The sequence below is a fragment of the Dipodomys ordii genome, unplaced genomic scaffold (assembly GCF_000151885.1).
Source record: "Dipodomys ordii isolate 6190 unplaced genomic scaffold, Dord_2.0 Scaffold112, whole genome shotgun sequence".
Classification (NCBI taxonomy): Eukaryota; Metazoa; Chordata; class Mammalia; order Rodentia; family Heteromyidae; genus Dipodomys; species Dipodomys ordii.
The window spans coordinates 5,210,592-5,233,387 of NW_012267328.1; the positions used below are offsets into that span (position 1 = coordinate 5,210,592).

General features: G+C 40.8%; 1 protein-coding gene across 2 annotated transcripts in view; it reads right to left on the bottom strand.

The window, feature by feature from the left end:
* Nucleotides 1-11,667: 11,667 nt before the first annotated feature.
* Gabrg2 (gamma-aminobutyric acid (GABA) A receptor, gamma 2) overlaps nucleotides 11,668-22,796 on the bottom strand; it is a 46,698-nt gene continuing 35,569 nt past the window's right edge. The window contains exons 6-9 of one of the 2 annotated variants that reach the window (XM_013028633.1): nucleotides 20,390-20,542; nucleotides 16,500-16,705; nucleotides 13,735-13,758; nucleotides 12,024-12,365 (exon numbers count right to left, since the gene is read on the bottom strand). In XM_013028633.1, coding sequence (XP_012884087.1) covers nucleotides 12,090-12,365; nucleotides 13,735-13,758; nucleotides 16,500-16,705; nucleotides 20,390-20,542 — 659 coding nt within the window. In that variant the 3' untranslated portion in view covers nucleotides 12,024-12,089. Of the gene's footprint in view, nucleotides 12,366-13,734; nucleotides 13,759-16,499; nucleotides 16,706-20,389; nucleotides 20,543-22,796 lie in introns of both variants that reach the window. The other variant, XM_013028634.1, reaches the window with a different exon arrangement.

Sequence of the window (22,796 nt, forward strand, 5' to 3'; positions counted from 1 at the left end):
TTCTAGAAGAGGTGACCCCCATCTGGTACCTTAAAGTACAGCAGTGATTGTCCCTTGGAGGATGGCAATGCGGAGTTCTTGGGAACAAGGATGGTATTCTATTGAAAAATGAGCTTGCTTCGCACAGTAACATGCAATGGTCATGCGAAGACAGGCTTAAGATTTGTGGGTTTCACCACATAGATGTTTTTTTCTTATAAATGTGGGCTGAGTTAAGAGAATGATGTCTGGGAATAAGGGCATGTACCCGCAATTTCAGCACACAGGAGTCTGAGACAGAGAAATATGAGAGTTCTAGACCAGCCTGGAAATTAGTAAATAAGGAGAAAGAATAAAAAAAGAAGGAGGGATAAAAGCAAATGAGACAGAGGAAGGAAGGAAAAAAGAAAGGAAAGAGACAGAAAAAAAGAAAGAGGAAGAAGAGAAAAATGTGATGGTAGAACAGTAGATATGAAAGTAAACAAATACAGAAGAATGCAAATTATATTGCTATTTTATTTAAATAAATGAGGAAAAACTTTTGAGGAAACCCACGGTATGAAAGTACGGCTTTCAAGTTTAGCAGAGACAGCTCAGTTCTAGTTGTGGTTGAATTTGTGCAGAATTTGACTGTCCATCAGTTTCTTCTTACCCAGCTTGTATTTGAGGAGGCTTTGTGGGTATCCTAGGATCCCTTATAAGTCTTCTGACCCTCCTTATGGGAACTTATTTTCTCATTTGAAATACTTTTCCTCAGTGATCTGTTCATCCTTTGGTCTTACGGCACCGTTTTATAATCTAATAAGGTAGACTGTATTTTCTGTCCAAATCTTTCTCTTTAGATTCACTGCATGTCTCCACATATCTATTGACTATCACAATATGTGTGGTAATGCTAGTATTAACAAACAAGAGTCACTAGCAAAATACTGGATCCATGTATGAAAAGGAGCAGCAAAGCTTGTTGGAAGTGGTTTGGGAAGGGGGAGCGCGAGGGGGAGGAGAGAGAGGGTCAGGGCACATGTGTGGCCAGGGTATCTGCTATGTGTAGATGGATATGTGAAACCTGAACACCTTTCTGCAACTAATTGATCCTAATAACATGCTTTTTAAAATGAAAGCTAGCCATAGTTCCGGTTTTCTGATAAATGCATTTCATGAATTCTTTCAAGGTCAGAAGGTAGGTTCTCACATATCCATTTAAAGATCGAGGTTTACTGGTATGTAATACATGACAAAGATGTCTATATTCGGATTCCCAATTTCACACTGTCAACTCTTTTATCACATTCCTCTCAAGATAAATATGCCAGGGCTTGGCAACAGAAATTCAATCCCAATAGATCCTACTGTGAAGCCATCTTTCTGATTTACTATGCAGTGATATTCCAGTTCTTAATCTATTGACTAACTCAAGACGCTGAACATTTCATCTAACACATCCTCTGTAATAAACCCCAAAGTGTGGTAGGTTCTGTTCTCTTCCCTCTCCCATCCTGCCCTCCTGTTCCAAACAGCAGTCACCCTCCTCCAAGCCCTGCAGCAGCTCCCTAACTGCTGTTCCCGTGCCAGGTCATGGCCTTTCCAGTCCACTTTTCACAAAGCAGTGTGAATGATTTCCTGAAGTCAGATCTGATCACGTCACTTTCTGGCTTACTTAAAGCCCGTCAATGTCACTCCACTGCCTGGAGGACAGAGCTCTCCTCCTTTAGAGAGCTGCAGGGTCATTCGAGACCCAGCATCTGCAAAAAGCCATGGCTGCATTTCCAGAAACATTCCACTTCAGCCGAGCGCCACCAAAGGACACCTTTGCAGGGGCTTCCGCATGCTGCTGTATGCATTTCTCAGACTTGAAGGTTACTTTCTCCTTCCCTCATTCAGTATGGCTGTATCTTGTCCTGCACACTTGACCTTAGATGTAACTTCCTCCTGATGCCTTCTCTCACCCACCAGCACCCCTCCTGTCTTCCCAGAGAACGCAGGCATTAGCCTGGCTGAAGAGCTCAGCGTACTATCCCCTAATTAGACTCTTTCTGGCCGGACGCTGTCACTGCCCGTTATGACCCTTCAAGGGTAAGAATTCTAGCTTTCTCTTAGCTTTGTTTTTCCAAGAAACAAAGTCCAAGAGAATGATTTTGAGTGCAAATGGTTTTGAAGATGGTCCTAGGAAATCCTGGTGAGCGTAAGGGAGACCAGAGAGATAGAGAGAAAGACACCCATACGTCTGGAGCTCATGATGCAGATACTCTCCAGGTGCCAGTGTAAGCTCTGTACCTCAGAGGGACCCCTGCCTGGGCATGGGTCACCTTCTCACGGGCTTACTTGCTTGACCAACTCTCCCGACTATACCATCCCATCAGACTTCATGGCTGAAGGCACTGAAGAGCAGGGCAGCTCACTATGGAGTGGAGAGTGACTGTCCTCTCCATGACACTTGTCTCCTCTATGTCGATGGTGCAGTGAACCGCAGGAACTCCACATGAAGGTACACAAAAGCAGGTGGTTGAAGTTTGGGATGTGGGGGATGGACATGAGCCTCGGCAGTATTTGGCAGTTCACACTCAGAGATGCTCAAGACCTGCTAAGTGTGTGACTATCTGAAAGACAGGAAAGGAAAGGCCAGACTTCATGTGGCTCTATCTTCACACTCCAGCATTTCTAGTACTTAGTCCTTCATAGATATTTTGAATGAATAACTGATTAAAGGCTTCACAAAGACAGAAGTGAGACTTTGATCTGGATACACACACACACACACACACACACACACATACACACACACACACATACACACACACACACACACACCCCGTGTCATAAGCCCCTTCAGAGTGTCCTTGTTAGACATGTCCCCTCATTATCTCTGCGTGGGTGCTGTACAGAGCCCTGCACACTATTTAATCATTTGTAATAGTGCACGTTAGGGGAGAGGAAGGGAGCAGCCTCCTCTGCTCTGCCTCAAGCAGAGGCTCATGACTCATGGGAGGAGGGCTGCCATGACCCAGTTTGGGGGCCTGACCACTTCAGGAACATTTAAAACCACCGTGTGGGGAGGTAGAACACAGATTAACTGTTGCCACTTGAGCTCTCCTCATATCGGAAATGGAAAGACAGCTCCAGTCTCCAGGGCCATTACTCTTTGCAAAAGGAAAAGGAACTAAAGTGGAGGTGTGGGTGTGGGAGAGGCTGAGTCTCCAAATAGCTCCCTGAAATGCCATCTGGAACAGGAAGGGCTTGGGGGAAAGGACAAAGGACTCTGTCTAAACAACCGCAGGAAGTAGCTGCATTCAGCTTGGGCTTTTCGTACATTTGACATTTTTTAAAAGAGCCTTTTTTTTTTGTATGTGAATTGTATAGGTAACACCAGGGTCTACTTTGCTCATAGTGATTTTTTGGGGGGGAGGTGGGGTGGGGCGGGAGAGTAGAATGTGTTTTTCTTTAAGAAAATTCTTTCGTATACTGACCATATACAAAATACTTTAAAATCCAGATTTAAAAAAAATCACAGAAAATTCTAATCTAATCACATAGTTCTTTACTGAATATAAAACCATTTTTATGAAATTTAAAATACATCTGAGGATTTTAGAAAACTCAGAGGGAGGTGTTTCGGTTATTTTCATTTAGGCAGTACTGGGGTTTGAACTCAGGGCCTCGTGACTGTTACGAATTGTTTTGCCACATGAGCTATGCTTACAGTAGTTTTGCTTTCTTAATTTATTTTTTTCCAGGTAGGTCTCAGCCTGTCTTTGCCCAGTCTGGCTTCATCCTCCATCTCTTTTTCCTAGTGGTTGAGGAATTATAGACCTGACCCCAACATGCCTGACAGGAGTTAAAAAAACAAAACAAAACGTTAATAATCTCTAATGCACTAAGCAGCATAAACATTATTAGCATTTTTCCTTCTGTCTATGTCTATTGTTTCCCTAGCTACCGAACTTGGAAGTTATCTTTATGACATTCAGATTTAAAATATTGCAACAATGATGACCACAAGACACTATATTGGAAATGAGCTCACAACGTTGGGGGGAGGCGGAAAGAATGTGGGAGGTGGGGGAGGGAAGAGATAGCAGGAGAACGACAAAGCAGGGGTAACAATGCTCAACAAGAGATGTACTTATTATCTTACTCATGAAACGGTAACCCCTCTGCACAGCATCTTTACAATAAAATAAATTTTTAAAAAAGTAGATTTTTTTCCTCCGCTGTTAATTCCGGAGACCCATGTTGACATTCTCAGAGAAGTTACTTAATCAGGAAGGAAAACACTGGGAAGAAACGAGAGAGGGGTGACACTGTTCATTACATAGCTTATGTAACTGTAACCCCTCTGTACATCACCTGTACAATCTAAAAAAAGGCTGCTTAAGCTTTGCTTTGGACATGGATGCTTTTCCATAGCTAGTGCTCAGATGGACGGCAGTGGACTAGTGATTCTCCTTGGAGAACTTTCTGTCTGAGCTTTATTTAAAATCGGCTAGCAGGGCTGGGGAGGGGCTCAGTGGTAGAGCGCTTGCCTTGCATGTTGAGGCCCTGGGTACAATTCCTCAGTACCACATAAGCAGAAAAAGCCGGAAAAGTGGTGCTGTGGCTCAAGTGGTAGAGCGCTAGCCTTGAGCTGAAGAGCTGAGGGACAGCGGCCAGGGCCAGAGTTCAGGCCCCAGGACTGACCAAAAGAAAAAAAAAAAAGCAGCTAGCATTGAAACATCACCAGAGGGCCTTGGGCACTGGGCACTGGGAGTCAGGCTGATGGGTTCCAAAACTATGGGTAAAGAAAGTAGCAAATGCTGGTCACAGACAACTGTTTTTTGTTTTGTTTCATTTGGTTCTGGTACTGGGATTTGAACTCATGGCTTCTGTCTTACTAGGCAGGTGTTCTACTACTGAGCCAGCCCCTGTCCACACAAGTTATTTTGGGATGAGTCTCACTGATTGCCTAGGCCCATGTCTGGATTATGATCCTCCTGTTTTATGATTTCTGCTGTAGCTAGGAGAAGAGTCGCTTGCCACAACACCCAGCTGCTTCTGTTGAGATGAGAGTTAATGGACATTTCTACCCAGGCTGGTCTGCGATTTCAATGTGTGTGTGTGTGCATCAATTTATAATTAAATTTTCACAAAGAACAGTACAAAGGCATCAGCTTTAAAGGTTTTATTTTGGAAAATGTGTCCCTCACATGCCTGTTCTAGGTGAAACACTGAGCTAGAAATCTGTAACCCTGTCCCCCTTGTTACCTTTATAGGAAAGCATCACATGCCTGTTTTGCAAATGCCAGGGTGTGCATGGGGTGTGTACCACAGGAGTCCACCTGGGTTACGGTTGCTCACCATCAGTCTTGGTGTGGAAACATCAATGGAAGACACAGACAGAGATGGTTCAGCCACTGGCACTGTAGGTTGTGCCAGTTACATTCTGATTGTCCGTGTAGTCATTGTGTTTACAGAAATAGGACTGATGCCTTTCTATTTTTAGCCTTGAACCCAGGATAGAAGCTTCGCCGGGGGCTCCCAGTGACTCAGAGGCCCCTGTCTCTTTCTAGCTCTGCAGCAATGATGACGTGGACAGAGTCAGAAGTCCCACTCTTTGTGGAAAAGCTTGAGGCTGCTTTGGCCGGCAGATCACCGACCCACTTGGCACTCTTGCCGTGGGACTAACCAGAGACCCATTCCTCCTGACCCACATGAACTCCTAGAACACACTAATGAAGGACTTAGCCTGACAATGATGAAACCAACCAGAAACATTTTCACATCAAATAGATTACCCAGAATAAAATACATGAGTCTCTTAGATTCTGTCTTTTTTGCCAGTCCTGGGGCTTGAACTCAGGGTCTGGCCACTGTCCCTGAGCTGCTTTTTGCTCAAGGCTAGCACTCTACCACTTGAGCCACAGCACCACTTCTGCCTTTTTCTGCTTATGTGGTTCTGCGGAATTGAACCCAGAGCTTCATGCGTGCTAGGCAAGCGCTCTCCCACGAAGCCACATTCCCAGCCTGAGTCTCTCATATTCTTATCGAACATTTTGTAAGGACTACCTTCCCCCAACACATAATAAAAACACAATTGAAAAGCCATATTTCTTCCATTATCTTTATAAAGCTATGAGACCTTTCTATGACCGGAGTGCAAATAAAGTGATTCCTTGTGTACTGCATGTCGTTCCTATTTGGAGAGGTTTTCTGGGGCATTGCCATCTGTCTGCGTCTGTTCTCCACTCTCTTGCCCACAGCATGACCTTCTGCGTTCCCATGTCCTCCCATTTCCATCTGGCCTGGCCACTTGGGCCTGTCATAGAGAAGAGAGGAGGGAATTCTATGTACTTCTTCCCGTTCTTCCTCCCAGACTGGCAATTCTTTGAAAATAGTTGTATTTATCTAAAGTCGAAGCTTCTCTTGGATAGCTTCTGTTTCTACTCGGTTCACAGGTCCCACGACTAATTTTTTCTCTTGTGCTTTCATGACTTAGGGTGTTGAGGTCGGCAACATTAATGACCTTTCACAAATGTGTACTTTCTAAACATGCAGATGGAATATAGGATAATTTATGTGATAAAAGTAACTTGGCAAGTGTGCACAAAAACGTTTAAATGAATTTATCCCGGATTATCTGTGTGGGCTCAAAATAATTATAAGGATCCCTATAAGCAGAGAGTAGGAAGTCCCAGAAAGAAACACAGTGAAGGAAACATGGTGGGTGCAGTTGTTAGTTGGAATTGGAAGAGGGCTTCTAACCAAGGAAAAGAGACTTCTAGAACAGGGAAGAAACAAGGTGGAGCCCCTAGAGAGAATGCTGTTCCTGTACCTTGACTTTCTCAACAAAACTTCTAGGCTTCAGAGTTACTACTGTGTTGGTCTGAGACATTGTGTTCATGGTCATTTGAAACAGTCGCAGTAGGATGAATTCGGGTGATCATACTTTCCCACAGTTGGCAGACCCATGGTATCACACCATTCTTTCACTGGTGTGTTCTGCAGCTTTGTGAGTCCTCCTCTGCTTGCTTACCCTTTGATGATGCTTTGGAACACATCCATCCTTTTCCTGCCAGGACCACAAAAGTGATTATAAACAAAGCCCATGTGTGGAGACATATGCTATGGATGAAGACCTGTTGAACATACACACGGTGCATGATTTACAAAACAAAAGGAAGAAATATTCAATTTTCCAAAGTAAGAAAGTAGGTAGATTAATTATGGTAAAACTATATAATACTAATAATGATATCCAACAAATGTTATGTATACTCATGTGTATGGGTCACTAGTGAATGAGGAAGTTTTGTACTTTTCACATTTTGCAGATTTTCCACAAATTTCCATTATTACCAGAAAGGAAGCTTTCTGGCAGTGATAGGCCCCCCTCGCATGAGGCAGGGTACTTGGGTTGTGTGTGAAATTCTCTCCTCTCAGGTCACGTACTGGCTTCCTCTACCTGCTCGGTGTGCAGCTCTGTTATAGTTTCTTGTATTGCTCTTTGTCTCTAACATATTATAGACATTTCAAGGCAAAGAATTCCTAAAATTTCTCTCTTCCTTATCTTCCTACTGCCTTCCCAGAGGCCTGTGGTTCTGTGTTTACTGAGAGTTCTTCCATTGAGTTAACTTTATAGGTGTTTAATCAAAATTTCTTTGATAAAAGACTTCATTCTAGAGCCATAAAACATACAAGGAACAAAAAGCTATAAGCCAAATGTATTTGGGGGAATAGACAAGAAGATAAAATGCCTGATTTAAGATGCAAATGGCTAGTGAATTATTTATATCATATTCTTGTCACAGCATTACTCGTTTAAATTTTGTTTGCTAAGAGGATTGGGTGGATCCAATCCTAAGTACTTAGGTGAGGTAAACAGCAGGACTAGACGACTCTAAAATCACACCAAACATGGAAAGAGAGAAAAAGAAAATACAGTATTTTACTTTATTGAAGCTGGAAAGACTTCATGGATTGGGTAGACTATTTAATTAGATTGTAAAGTCTGTTAAGCAGAGGAAAAAAACTCTACGAGTAGGGTACATTGTTAAGAACTAGAACAGTGACACAGAGCAGCCGTGAGAAGATGAGGCACTGCATAATAGAATGGAGCGTTAGATGGTACTCTTTCACAGGACCATAACTAACAGCATAGAAGAGGCAGACTGAAGCCCTGCCCGAGAAGGAGGGGCCTCCTCTCCTCATTTACCCATGAGAACAGAAGGCCTGCCATCATAGGGCCTTGGTGCATGCTCCAGGGACCCTTTCTATCTCAACTTTGAATGAGAAAAGGGAACCTTCATAAATGACAATAATTACTCTTAAGCCACATTGACATGGGCCTGAATTCTTTCTTTTCTGAAATTTCATATCTGTGCTAAAGAAAATTACAAGTCATCATTTTCTGGTGTTTAGTTATTCCCTAAAACAAAAGCATGCAATATCTACCAGTATTATGCCTATTTTTTCAGATAAGGAAACTGAGGCAGATAAAAATTACAAGTCTGAAAGACCCTAAACAATAAACAGAAAAAGCACTCCAGAATTGCACTTCCAAATCCTGAAGCACTGTTAAGTACACTGGAAATGGTAGTGATTGGCCAGCTGTCTTCAGTTTACTTTTCACCAGCTGTGTGGCCTGTGACCATTCATGGGACCCTGGAAATACTACAGAGCCATGGTTCTTCTGTACACGCCCCTCTTACACCCTCAACAAGGATTCATAGTGACAAAGAAGAGAGATGGCAATCTCTGCTAGAATCCCCGAAGATCACCTCATTTGCTTACTTTATTTTGACTTTTTATTACATTTCGGCGAGTAGTCAGCATAACCCTGAAGCCAGAAAAGTGGGACACAGACCATGCAATGACTGTGCACTCAGCTAGAGATAGGGCATTGAGCCAGACAGCAGATGAGAGCGAACTGAAAATACACGTCTGGAAGGTAAGAAATAGATGTTTAAGCTGAATACAGGAGGCCACAAGGGGCCAAGAGCATGGCAGGCAGGGAAAGGCGAGGGCGGCTACGCTTGTGAAAGATACTGATTTATTCTCTGGAGAGTTTAAAAGAAGCTCAAGAAAATATGACACTGACTCTGGAACAAGACTAATCCAGTCCTGATGCTTTTATGTTTGCTGCTGTAATTCTTTGTTGTTAACTGGGCCTTGAAAGCAACCGATGTAAGTCTTTTCCCCAACAAGGGACTTGAATTTCCAGCTTACATTTTAAAAAAAGAATTGCAAGACAAATGCTCCTTTAAGATGAACCGCCATGACTATTATCGGACTTCTCTAGGAGAGCTAATCTACTTGGGGTATATGGAGCAACGTTGCATAGGAGATGTTGGAAATTAGGGAGAGAGCTTTCTGCCATTCATTGAATGTCAGTACTTGAGGTACATGAATATTCATAGTTGGTAAAAAAGAGGCTTCTAAATACTGACTTGGCAAAAGACAAAAAAAAAAAAAAAAGAAATGTACAGTAGTACATGGTCAGTGATCCTAACTTCATGTGACAATGGTCTACCTCATTTACTTTTTGTCAGTTCACAAGATTTGAACTCAGGGCCTGGGCACTGACCCTGAGCTTTCATGCTCAAGGCTAGCACTCTACCACTTTGGGTAGAGTGCCCCACACTCGGTTCTCTGGTGGTTCATTGGAGAAAAGGGTCTCTTGGGCTTTTCTGTCTGGGCTGGCTTTGAACTGTGATCTCAGAGCTCAGCCTCCTGAGTAGCTAGGGTTACAGGTGTGAGCCACTGATGCCCAGCCTACATCTAACAGTCTGCTTTTTTAACCAAATCTCAAATGTGTTGAGATAAAGTTTGATGTTTTAGTAACTTCAGCAATGTTTCTGCCTTCCTTCTTCGTTCCTGCCTTAAACACACATCTTAGTTCTTTAAAAGTGGAGAGAATGCTGTGTGAAAAAGGTTTAGTTCCCCAAAGCTCAGGGAAAGGGGGTTTGAAGAAGGAGACAGGAAAGAAGCTCAAACTGTTTAGGAAAAATAACCCAATTAGACCAGTGCGGTGGCACTGTGAATCCGAATTCAGCATTTTTATTGGAAAAGTCCACTTTAGGCAGTTACCTTTGTGAAAAGGTTTTCAAATACATAAACAAGGAGCAGCTGATAATTAAGAATTAGATTCTATATAATATATTCATATTGCCCGTATTATGCACATATTGGAAAGCTAGCTTTGTTTAGTGTCCCCATTACAGAACACATTTCAAGTTGACAATGATAACATGTTTCTTGCCATTGAAATTTGCCAACAACTCTCCTAAAGAATGAACATTAAATATCTCAACAATTCAAAACAAGAAAATATTGTTGTTCTATTTACATTTGTTGGAAGCTAAGTACTAAAGCATTGATAGATTAAAATTGGTCACTAAATGTATTTCAAGATTCATCCAGATGAGTTGATATCACTTTACATGATTTTATATTACCCAAGTTGTTCTCTCTTTTCTATACTTTTTAGATTATGTATAGAGTTATACTACCAATAGTTAAATTCTGACTCCATGAAATCATTGCCTTAAAGAAGAAGAGGATGTGTTTAAAAACTATATGTGTATTTGGGATGAGCAAAGGAAGATAAAGCTCACCCCATAATGTTTGAACTGTATGGCCATCATATTTGGTTGCTACAAAGTCTTATGAGGCTATAGTCACAGGCACATTGGCCTCTGCATAAACCATTCATTTGTTTGCTCCCTTTTTATTTCAATATTCAGTACAGTTTTTCCTGTATAATAAAGTACTACGTTCTGAATTCCAGTCACGTATGGAAGTCTTGTCCATCCCTGTCATAAATTCCCAAGCAGACTTACACCCAAACCTGGAAAAGTGATAAGGTGTAGGCCCAGGCAGTCATTTGTGCACCAACATGAGACATGGACACTATTTGAAGAGAAGTACAGACTGCCAAAACAACGTTTTCAAAGAGGAACATAATAGCCAGAGTTCCCTGGATCCTTTGGTTGTTTCTACAAGATCAAACATCGCTTGACAATGCCGGAGTGAAAAAGATGAATCTCAACTTCCAGGTCATAAGAGGAAGATTCATCATCAGGGATTTGGGCAGGTGATTTATCTCAGACTATATTTTCTAAGCACTGACTATGTGCCAGGCACAAGGTGTAGAGACCCAAAGAAATGACAATGATTCTGCCTACAAGGCAATCACCATCACTGGAAGCAGATAATAAGATGGAGGTTTCGTTCTGTTAAGAACTAGCATCCTAAAAGGAAGGAAAAATAGCAGCAAGCACATACAATTACTTCATACTCTACTTAGAAAACTGGGCATATTTAAGAGTTAGCAAATGTCCATTATTCAGCCTATACTTTACTTCAAGTAGTGTCATCTGTCATACAAAAGCAAGTAAATCAACTAAATCTTCATGCATGAGGGGGAGGGCAGTGAAAATTCCTCCCTCCAATTCCAAACCCAAATCCTTAAAATTGCATTCATGTTTTCTGTTATATAGCCCAAAGACACAAAATAAAAGACAATACTTTAGGATGATAACTTCAATCCATTTATTTTGGCTCTAAAGAGATGCATGCATTAAACTGGAAGCATTCTACATTACTGAAATATTTACATCATTGTACAGGTGATGTGCAGGAAATTTTGTTCTTGTCTTGGGATAAAGGCTTAGTAGATTTCTACTCTAGGCTTGTATATTTAAAGTGAGTTGTGATTCTTCACAAATAAGGGAGGTATTCTATTTTGTTTGAGTTTACCACAACTTGACCCCAAGCGAACATAGGATACGGTTTGGGACCTTTTGGGTGGAACTGTATTATGAACCAAGTAAAGATACCACCTCTATAAAGAGTCACGCTCTCACAATTTCAGTTGTTGTAGTTGAAAAGTAACTATCTTGCTTGGCTTCAGAGTTCTTGTTCTGATTTTACTTTTGCCTTGCAGGTTTGAAACATGACATACATTGAAGTTCAAATTACACTAACCAAAGGAGAGTTGGGCACAAACAATATGACATTATACAGTTTACCAGATCAGGACGTAGAAATGAACTCAGATCATTACCAACTACACTTAGAAAGGACATCTTTCCATGAGATTCAGCAAGTAAGACCCATATCAGTAAAACCAAAGCTCCTCACAGGTAAAGATAAGAGACCCAGTACACCAGATTGAACAAGCAGAAGGCAGTGGGGAAGAAGATTCTAGCATAGGAGTCCATTTTGGCAATACGGATATGTATCCTCCCGTGTCTCCAGGCTCCGGTTCGACAGTCTTCAAAGCAGCAGAAAAAACTGGCACAGTCCTTGCCATCCAGACACTCATACCCATATTCTTCATCCCTCTCTTGTAGGTGTGTGGCATTGTTCATTTGAATGGTTGCTGATCGTGGGCGGATATCAATGGTCGGAGCCTGGGACAAAGGTGGGGAAGGAGAGAGCTCCAAGTTAGGGATGCTTGAGCAATCTTAGGCTTTCTCCACAATGTCACCAATGGGATGATGAATCTGAAAATGAGTACTCAGAAAATTGCTATGGCATTGCGATCTAGGATGGGAAAATTTAACTTAGAAAGAGGTAGCACATTTGCGGGTTTCAAATACTGAGCTTAAGCAGTGCAGCTGAAAATAATGTCAAGCTAATTGCTAACGCAAGAATATAGAACACCAAAAAAACGCAAAGTTTAAAGATTCAAATCAAACTACATGGAACCGTATTCTATTAATTACTAGATGTGAAATTGGTTACATGAAGCCATTTGATGAGACTGCTTGTGAGTGATACAGAGAAATAAAAATGCATTGATTTTGAAATCAAATTCTGTCATGCTTAGTTATAGGCAGATAGGAAACCCCATTACACTGAGCAAATATATTAAATGATGTTGATAGAAAAATGCGAAAATTCATAATTTAGAAGATTTCTGATTTTATACCACTAAGGTAGTATACCTTATGTTTTCAGAGAGTATTTAGTAGCACTCACCAATTTGAAATTAAGAAGTCAGCAGTATTCATATATGTGTGAATTAATCTACATGTTAATTGTTTTAGCATTTGAGGAGAAACTATTAATTAGTTAATACCAGTTAGTTCATACCAGTTAACTACATGCAAGTCTAATCTTGCTACCCAACTACTAATAAAATTTGAGTGTATGTAACGTTGATTTTGCTGAGTTACTTAAGTAACTCAGCATAAACACAAATCTGAATCTATGAGAATTGAGTAGAAATCTCATGTTAACACTTTATAGAATCATCAAACCTGACGAACACATCAGAAGAAAAGTACAGGTGTTTTAATTTAAAGTCTTTAAAAGACAGTATTGTTCTTATGAGATTCACATTTTCGCTTAGACAAAAGAGATAAATTTTATGGAGAAAATTTAAAATCTGGGTTTTAGGGTTTATAGAGTTAAATTTTGTTTTAAAAGAATTCAGGTATAAACAAGTGAAATTGGATCCCATTTTCTCCCATTCTGAAGAGAGAAGGTCATTTTTGGCTTTGATGTTTAAAAGAGCCTTGATTACCTGTGACATTTCACAGGCCTTACAATTGTGAGCTTTTGAGTAAGATTAAAGCCTGTGGTGAAATGCTGAATAGTTACTTCATCAACTCTGGAAACTACAGAACTTTCCCCAACCTTGAGTATGTTATCTCTAGTAGAATGCTTAAATCTCTACTCAAAAAAAAAATGAATTAAATAAAAACACAGTGTGAAGCGTTAATAGTTAAATTTAGCAATTGCATGCAGTGGATTTTCATTCCAAGAACATTATACCTTGAAGGAAAACATCCGGAGAAGCTTTGGGTTTGTAGACAGAAAAGAGAATCGCAGGTTTGGGGATTTTTTAATAAAAAAAAAAAAAGGAAAGGGTAGGAAAAAATAAGAAAGAGAAACAAAATAAGATAAATTAAAAATACATTTTGAAAACACAGCAAGTAAAATGAACTGAAATTATAAACACAGAAGGAGAGTTCTGAACTGGGATAAAGTATATGCTCAATTGCTACAACAAAATCTGGTGATTTTTAGTTAAATCTTCAGTAAAAGAGTCCACATTTATCTCACTGCAAAAGCCAGTGTTGATCAATTGTGAGTCTTCCTGTTGTCTGTTTTCCCTGTATAGAAATAGTGTCAATTTATTTTCTAACAGTCATCAGGGAGACCATCACTGCTGAGACTTGGCACGTGAGACAAGGGCAGGTAGACAGGAAAAGGAAATATCAGCGTCTCCTTCCACACTGTAACAGTTTTGATAAATTAGCAGATTGAAGGGAAAACGTATGAAATGCTTTGGAAATTTTATTTTCTCATTTTCTTTGATTCCTTTTCTCCTTTCGCTTCTCATTTCCCACCCCCCCTGCTATTTCTATGACTCTAGATTGAGGAATTCAACTGTGTTCCTCTCTGCCCTGCCGTGATATAGCTGATAACCAAAGGACTCTTTTCTAAAGGATTTTTCAAAAGTGGTCTGACAGCCTAACCTCATACCCTTGTTATAGCTGGCAGGTACAATAGCAGGGGTCATCTTCTCAGGAGAGAATGAAATGGAAAGAGGAGAGGGAGCAAACAAAAACACCCAGCACAAGGAAAATAAAACAATGGAAAGGCAGAGAAAGGCAAAACAGAGAGAGAGCAAAGATTGCACAGGGCATCATAAATATTGGAGGAAATAAACAAGAAGCATTTCCTTTTGTTAATCAACAGGATCCTTTACTTGCTTCAGTAAATGTGCTATTTGCAGACTTTTTCTGGAGTTTCTGGGAGATGTGTCAGGATATAACTTAGAACCAGCTAGATTTCCCTGGGCCACATAGGTAGCCACTGTCATAGCCCTTGTGACTCTTGGACCACAAAGCCAGGAAAGGCTGGAAATCAGGGAGGCGGGGCCGTTACCCTTGCCGGAATGGACCTTAACTCTCATTTGTGGCTCTAAAAGCCAGAGTCTGCTCTGTGGACTTGTGGGTAGTTACCTGTTTTCCTTAAAGCCACAATAAAAGCCAGGCACTGTAGGCACTTATCTTTGTGCCTGATCTTCTCTGGTTAAACCTCAGAGCAATCAAAAGTCATCCTACCTGTGTCCAAATTACACAGATGCTGAAAGAGACTCTTGTTAGTAACAGTATAAATCGTGAATTTATTTATGATAATCAACCACCAGCCATCAACCATCACTGCTACCAGACCATATCCTCAACTACAAAGGACAAGGACTCTCTTTGAGTTTACCTCCCTCACCAGCCATCAACCATCACTGCTACCAGACCATATCCTCAACTACAAAGGACAAGGACTCTCTCTGAGCTTACCTCCCTCACCAGCCATCAACCATCACTGCTACCAGACCATATCCTCAACTACAAAGGACAAGGGCTCTCTCTGAGTTTACCTCCCTCACCAGATTCATTTCTCCCAGCATTGCCATAACACATTAATTTTCTCTACGAGAAAGACATGGGGAGACTAGTAACTTACCTGAACATAGTAAAGTATTTGTTTTCAAAGGAAAAAGAGCCAGGTACTAGTGACTTGCATGTATAATCTTAGCTACACAGGAGGCTAAGATGTGAGGATCACAGTTCAAAGCCAGCCTGAGCAGAAAAGTTCAAGACACTCTCCAATTAACCAGCCAAAAGGCAAGATTGGAGGTGTAGCTGAAGTGGTAGAGTACCAACTGTAGATGAGAATTTTGAGCAAGATCATGAAGCCCTTAGTTTAAACCCTGCTACTAGCATGCATGCATGTACACACACACACACACACACACACACACACACACACAAAGATAATATTATATATGGATCCAACAGAAGTCATCAGGTAATGATATACCTGTGTATGCCTACCCAACAACACACTAAATCATTTGGAAAAGTGTGATAATCCTCAGAACTTTAAGCACCTGCAGCTGAGTAGTGGAATGACTTAAATGAAAGTTTTCATTTATAACACTAAAAAATTTAAAACTTGATAGCAACTGGGGCAGAAAGATGAAAATCAGTGAGACTTAGAACAATAGCAGATAGCACATGGATATATTCCTCGACATCAGTTTTAACCTATAACATAAAGATGCAGGATGTTGTATTTGCATAAGGATTCCGACTTAGAACCCAGGAATCTCTCAAGGAACTAATGACCATTTAGTGGATCTTTATGGCTGGCTCAAACTCATACCAAACTGTTTTTATCTTGAAGCCCAAATTCTGAGCCTTCACCTTCAGCTAGGATACCAAAACCAAACTAAGCAAAAACCTTGTGGTCTTTTTTTGGGGGGGGTCCGGTTGTGGGGCCTGAACTCTGGGCCTGGGTACTGTCCCTCAGCTCTTCAGCTCAAGGCTAGCGCTCTACCACTTGAGCCACAGCGCCACTTCCAGCTTTTTTCTTTTTGCTTATGTGGTGCTGAGGAATTGAACCCAGGGCCTCAGGCATGGAAGGCAAGTGCTCTACCACTGAGCCACCTTCCCAACCCCAACCTTGTGGTCTTTATACATTAAAAAAACAAACAAACTTCAGTGTTCCCAGTGGGAAATGATACATACAGGATTTTTCTTCTTTTTGTCCTTGTCCTTGCTTGGTTTCCGATTGCTCACAAAATAATGCAGGGTCCCATACTCCACCAAAGCAGAGAAGACAAAGATAAAGCAAACAGATACAAAGAGGTCCATGGCTGTGACGTAGGAGACCTTGGGGAGAGATTTCCGGGCGATGGTGCTGAGCGTGGTCATCGTCAGGACTGTGGTGATACCTGGAGACAGGCAAGACAGAACAGATCATGTGACAGCATGTGGCCAAGTGAACAATGAGTCACTCTTAATTTCTGATCCCCATCCTCAACAATGGGGGCGGAGTCACAACTAATTAATTTCTCTATCTCGCAGATACTACTGCTTGTCTGCTGTATATGTTATTGTGGTGAGCACTGAGTATATGCTGAAACATAGAGGCTGGTCCTGGCACTCGGTGCTTTATATTTTAGTAAGAGACCCCTAGGAACCAGAGAACTATGAGTCAGGCATATAATTCAAATCTTCACTTTGAAGGAAGGATACTGGATCTGGCTGGCGCCATCTTGGCCACATGGTGGACAGTAGGGTATTGGGTTTAACTAGTGCCATATTCTCTTCATGGTGGAGACTGGGAAGTCCCACTTCCCAGGTAATGGACCGGGTGCCTGAATTCCTAGAGGCAGAGGCGGGGACTTGGATTCATGGGCCTGCCAGTCTCTCAAGCTCCCTGTGACACTGCCCCTAACCTAGCCCTATTTAGGCCCAAGCTAGCTCAGGCGCCATTACTCAGTGCCACATGTCTCTGCATTTGTGTCCTGTCTCCTGGCTCTCCTCTGGTCACCATAGTGTCTCACTTCAGCTCCCCATTGGAGCTGATCTGGTTTGTTGGTATTGTTTTTCTACTTTTCTTTCCTTTCTGGCTCTCATGGCTGAGTTTTCTGACCCTGTTACGTGTATTCATGGGGCTGCTGGTCTTTGAGATGCGAATCCACCAGCGGCCCTCCGGCTCTCCAATTAGGATTTGTAATGTGGCCTTGTAAGTGATGGATTCTCTGCCTCTCGTCAACTGGATTTACCGGATGGATCCTACAACTTCACGTACTGTGTGCTGTGGGAGGTGGCAGGCATGATGGGAAACTCCTTGGTGGAAGGAGGCCCCTGTGGGGCTGGTGGCTAAGATGCGAAGCTTCAAATATCAGCAGTAACCAACTTTGTGACTATTACAAACTTAGAAGAAGGTTGGGAGGAAAGGAAGTCTTGTTTCTTTATGGCTGTTTAGAGTGCACGGCATCTGAGGACAGGCAGGGAAATCCGTGTTGCATTGGTGAAGTAGAAGTTATGCATCCATTCCCATGATTTGGTAGATGATTTTTATAGGATGAAAATAATTATCTCCAAAGTAAAATAAGACATAATATTTGCTGAAATTATTTTTTGCGTTAGGCTCTGTCATTGGCCCATCGTTAGGAAATCAACAGAGGGAGAATTTGGATGCAGGAATTAAGTGTGCGATTAAAAAAGTCTTCTTTTCCTAATTGTACAATTGTCAAGCAAACTGATTTCTCTTGATAAATGACATAAATACTTCTTAGGGTTGGACTAAGTCATCTTAGTTTTATTTTATTTATATTCTATCTATCTATCTATCTGTCTGTCTGTCTGTCTGTCTGTCTGTCTGTCTATCTAAATCTATTCATTTACTTACTTGTGTTAATCTTGGGGCTTGAACTAAGGGCCTGAATGCTGTCCCAAAGCTGTTTTTTTTTGGTGGTAGCTATTTGGAGATAAGAGTCTCACAGACTGTCCTTTCTAGGCTAGCTTTGAATAGCCCTCCCTAGATTTCAGCCTTCTAAGTAGCTAAGATTACAGATGTGAGCCACTAGTGCCCAGCTCATCATCCGTTCTTTTCAAATTGCTCCTCATGACACAAATGTGCAGTTACATTTAGGGAGTAGTGATGTGGAGAAGTGAGACAACACAGTTAAAATAGTCACTGCTGCCGGGTGTGTGGGTTTTCACCTTTCCCACCACCGGCCTCAAGGAGTCCTCACACCCGCGCTCAGTCACACTGTCTGTGCACACCAGGCAGGTGAAGGCCGAGGTCCTGACAGCTGAGTGGCCTTATGTCAGTTGTTTAAACTTGCTCACCTCCATTTCCTCAGCTCAGTTTGAAAACATGCGATAATCATTTGTGTTATTAGCACTTCTGTGTGTCTTTTCTGCCAAGTATAGCAAAATCCGACAAGCCATGGGGAGCAGGCCTGACAGGTAAATGATGAGTAGATAGGGTCAGCCACCTGTTCATTGCTCAGAAGCCTCTTCCTCATTCCTTTACTCACTCACCTTTGTCCCTTCTCCAACATAGTCACTTTCCAAGTAACATTTATCTAGTAAGTATTAAACATTAAATACCACTCACTAAGTGAGCTACCTAAACAGACTAAATGGGACATGTGAGCGAAAGCCCAGACTTCAACAAGAAAAACCATTGAAATATTTTCCTTCACATATTCTTATGGAACAGGATAGACTGGAATATGTCACTGCATTTATTCTAGCCATGCATAACTACATACAGTATTTGAATCACCATCCAGGTAGTGGCTTATGTTCCAGGCACTACAACGGAGATGAAAAAGAGATTTGCATTACTCCGATTGGAGAGATGGGACATTCGACTAACAGTGGCAAGTTCTAGTCCTAAAATATTAGGCTCACGATATGCTGAGTTAATTTCAGCTTGTACCATTAGACTAGATATTCAAATTGCTGAATAGGACTGTAACACACAGTACTGCATAAAACAGGAAAAATCAAAATGACTTCATTTTGAAACAGATGGGAAACTAAATTAAGTTTGGAAGAGGACAGATACGCAAATTACTCTTTGCAGTAATCACTTCTGCCCTCTGTTTAATAACCTAGCACAGATCATTTTGTCAGGAAATCATTCCAGTGTCTAGTTTGCATGGGATCCTTTACTTAAACCCTAGTGGAACTTTGAATGTTAATTATAGGAAATATGATAAGTTTTATGTGTGAGAAAGCTGAGATTTAGAGATTAAAGGACATCCCAAGGTCATATTGGATGTGTGGCTAGAAATCCAGAGTTGAAAACCCAGGTTCTAAACTATTAGCCAAGAGTCAGTAAGGAACACGTTTCCGGGTTCCCCATAGCTGACGAAAGGGGACTGGGTTTTATAATTAATCTTTCCTACATTTTTACTTAAATCTTCAAAAGCTCTTATGTAGAATAAACATTTCATTCATGGCTTTAGAGTCTAATGTCTCAAGTGTGTATGTTCTTCCATTGATACAGCAACATAGGGTAAAAACATAAGACAAATGCTATCATATGGGATAGATTGAGTCAACTGCAAATAATCCTAAAGGCCCTTTTGTTCCCAACATTTCACAGGCAAATGTACTCTACCAAAAATAATCTTTTTGATGGCCCTTCTCTGTAGCATCAATTACTTCGAATATCATCAAAAGAATTACACATGTTGAAATTAACTAACAGCAAACGGTGTCCTGGGAAATGTGCACTAATCAACTCCAGGAATCAGAAGCCCATGGTGTTAATACTTCACCCTGGCTGGTTTTTAACTACTTATGAGACATGGGGAAGCATAGAATTAGAAAAGGATAAATAGAATCAATATGTTTGCACACAACTCCATTGAAAGTAAATGGTTTCTTTTTAGTTAATCTGGTTATAAACATATGATAAAAGTTATTGAAGTAATTCAGGAAAGCAGAACAGCAGAACTAGTAAATGTTACTATAATTATTTAAGTCCTTATTTTCCTTAAAGCAAATACTTCCCATATAAATCACTGTTGCTGAACTTGGAGCAAATCAACTTAGAATGGGAAAGCAAGGTTGATGGTATCGGCATAGCACAAAGAAATATGTCTTACCTAAAGAGGTTCTGGCTGGCACTGCATCCTTATTGATCCAGAAAGACACCCAGGACAGGACAACGATGAGCGTACAGGGGATGTAGGTCTGGATGGTGAAGTAGCCCATTCTTCTGCTGAGGTCAAAGTAGACACACATGACCACGTAGTCTCCTGGAAGAGAACAGAGATGGCACCATGCCAGCCCTCATCAGAAACTGGAGAGTGTTTGAAAACAAACATGTTTTTAACTCCCATGAATAGCTACCTTTAACTAGAGTTACATGAGACTACGATCAAAACTTCCTACTTTCTACGTTCATTCAAAACAGAAAGAAAAGCAAAACCAACCTCCCCCCAACCATTCCTCTTTGATCATGTTGATCCTATTTTCATTTGTCAGACAAATCTCGCCCTTGTTCAATCTTCATACTTAACACGCAGCAGGTGCATTTGCTGTTTGAGGAAGCGCGGTGTTTCTATTCTGTGCCTATCTCCCCTGCAATGGCTCTCGTTTCAGAAAGAAAATGTTTGAATTTTAAAATAGGAGGACAAGTACTTCTGAAGGTTTTTATTTTTTAAAAACCCCATTACGGGGAGGGCAAATATGGGGCTCAATCGTGGCATTTCAGAAACTAGATGGATCTCCTCATTCACCCTCACTTCAAACATAGTAGACCCAAGTTATGAGAGAGAAGTAAAAACATTTTTATTGAAGATAACCTCTTTTAATGCCCATCCTTTACTTGCTCATTTTCTTGATCAGAATACCAGAGACAAATGCTGTCGTTTATTCACATAGGAAAAAAAGAAAAAAGGATTTCTTTGGAAATAAAAATATTCAGAAGTCCTTTTCCTCATTTCTTTCTAAATACTTGGATTTTCTCTACATCCTAAAAGTATTTAAATTGAAATATACAAACTATAAAATTTTAAATAAAGCCTCCCAGTTTTGAGAACTTCCCTCTTATCATATAAGTGAGTGACAGTCTGTACTTTTGAATGACTGATCTGAGTCTTTAAAGGTGAACGTTAATTTGGGCCAACAGTAAGGAGATAATCATCTCAATTCAATTCTCCATTTCCCTTTAGGTCAGGGTCTGGACTTCCATAGTCTGCTTATTATCAGTTTCTATTATAAGGTAATAGCTTCGGAGCATCTTGCATCTCTGCCTGCAAATATAAAGCTTTTCTGCCTGTGGATTACAGATTCAAACTTGGGAACAAGCCGTTTAAAAGCAAAGCGGCTTCACTGACAGCTGAATGTCTGCCTTATCGCCCAGGCCAAGTCACTTTTTGTATGCTTAAAAACTCTTGGACTGAGAAGCCTATAAAATGAAATCCCCATAAAGTACTGCATCAGTGATTCTCCAAGCCCAAAAGGCTTAAGTGCCAACCACGTCCACGGTGGTTATTTCAACCACTTCAAATTCATTCTTCTTGATTTATCCTAACATACGCGTTTTAAAGTCATAGCACTTCATCAATTAGTTTTGTACTGCTTATACTTGGCATGTAGAGGTACACCAAAGTTAATACAACAAAACATAAAGAAAAAAGCTGTAGGTTTACTGTGTAAAACTGTGAAAATCTATCTGAAAAATAAGATAAAAGAACTGGAAATGTGGCTCAAGTGGTACAGTGCCTCTCTCACAAGTCCAAAAATACAAATTTTTAAAGAGTATTCTAACTAGTTTTGTAAAAGGCAGAATAAGATCTTATAGTAAGATAGTAGTAAAGTAGTAACAGAGAGTATATAATTGGTATGTATTTGGATTGTACCCTGGATTATAATTAATCTGTGGTTTGTGGGAGAGATATAGCTGCATCCATTTTATTTGCTGTGTGTGTGTGTGTGTGTGTGTGTGTGTGTGTGTGTGTGTGTGTGTGTGTGTGTGTGTGTGTGTGTGTGTGTGTGTGTGTGTGTGTGTCCATGCTCAGGCTTGAACTCAGGTCCTCGAGGTCTTCCTAAGCATTTTTGCTCAAAGCTGATCCTCTATCACTTGAGCTATACCTCCACTTCTGGCATTTTGTGAAGATGAGTCTCTTTGATTTGTTTTCTGGGTCTGGCTTCAGACTCTGATTTTCATATCTCAGTCTCCTGAGCAGCTAGGATTACAGACATGAGCCACGGGCATGAGGTTTTATCTTTTATTTTATTCATAGCATTCAGCAATTGGGTATTACATAGAATGTACTCAAAAATTACTTGTTAAATGAATACATGGTTTATAGTTCAGAATGTCAACAAGACAAACCTGGATAAACTATGCACCAAAAAATCTTCAAGGCCAAGAAAGAGATCACAAGGATCTTTTAAAACATTAAAACTTTTACTTGAAAAATTAATACATTTGGAGGTAGTTTCTCTAGATTTTTCTTGCTGAACTGAATCCCCTGAGTTGTGATATAAGGTCACTAAAGTGTG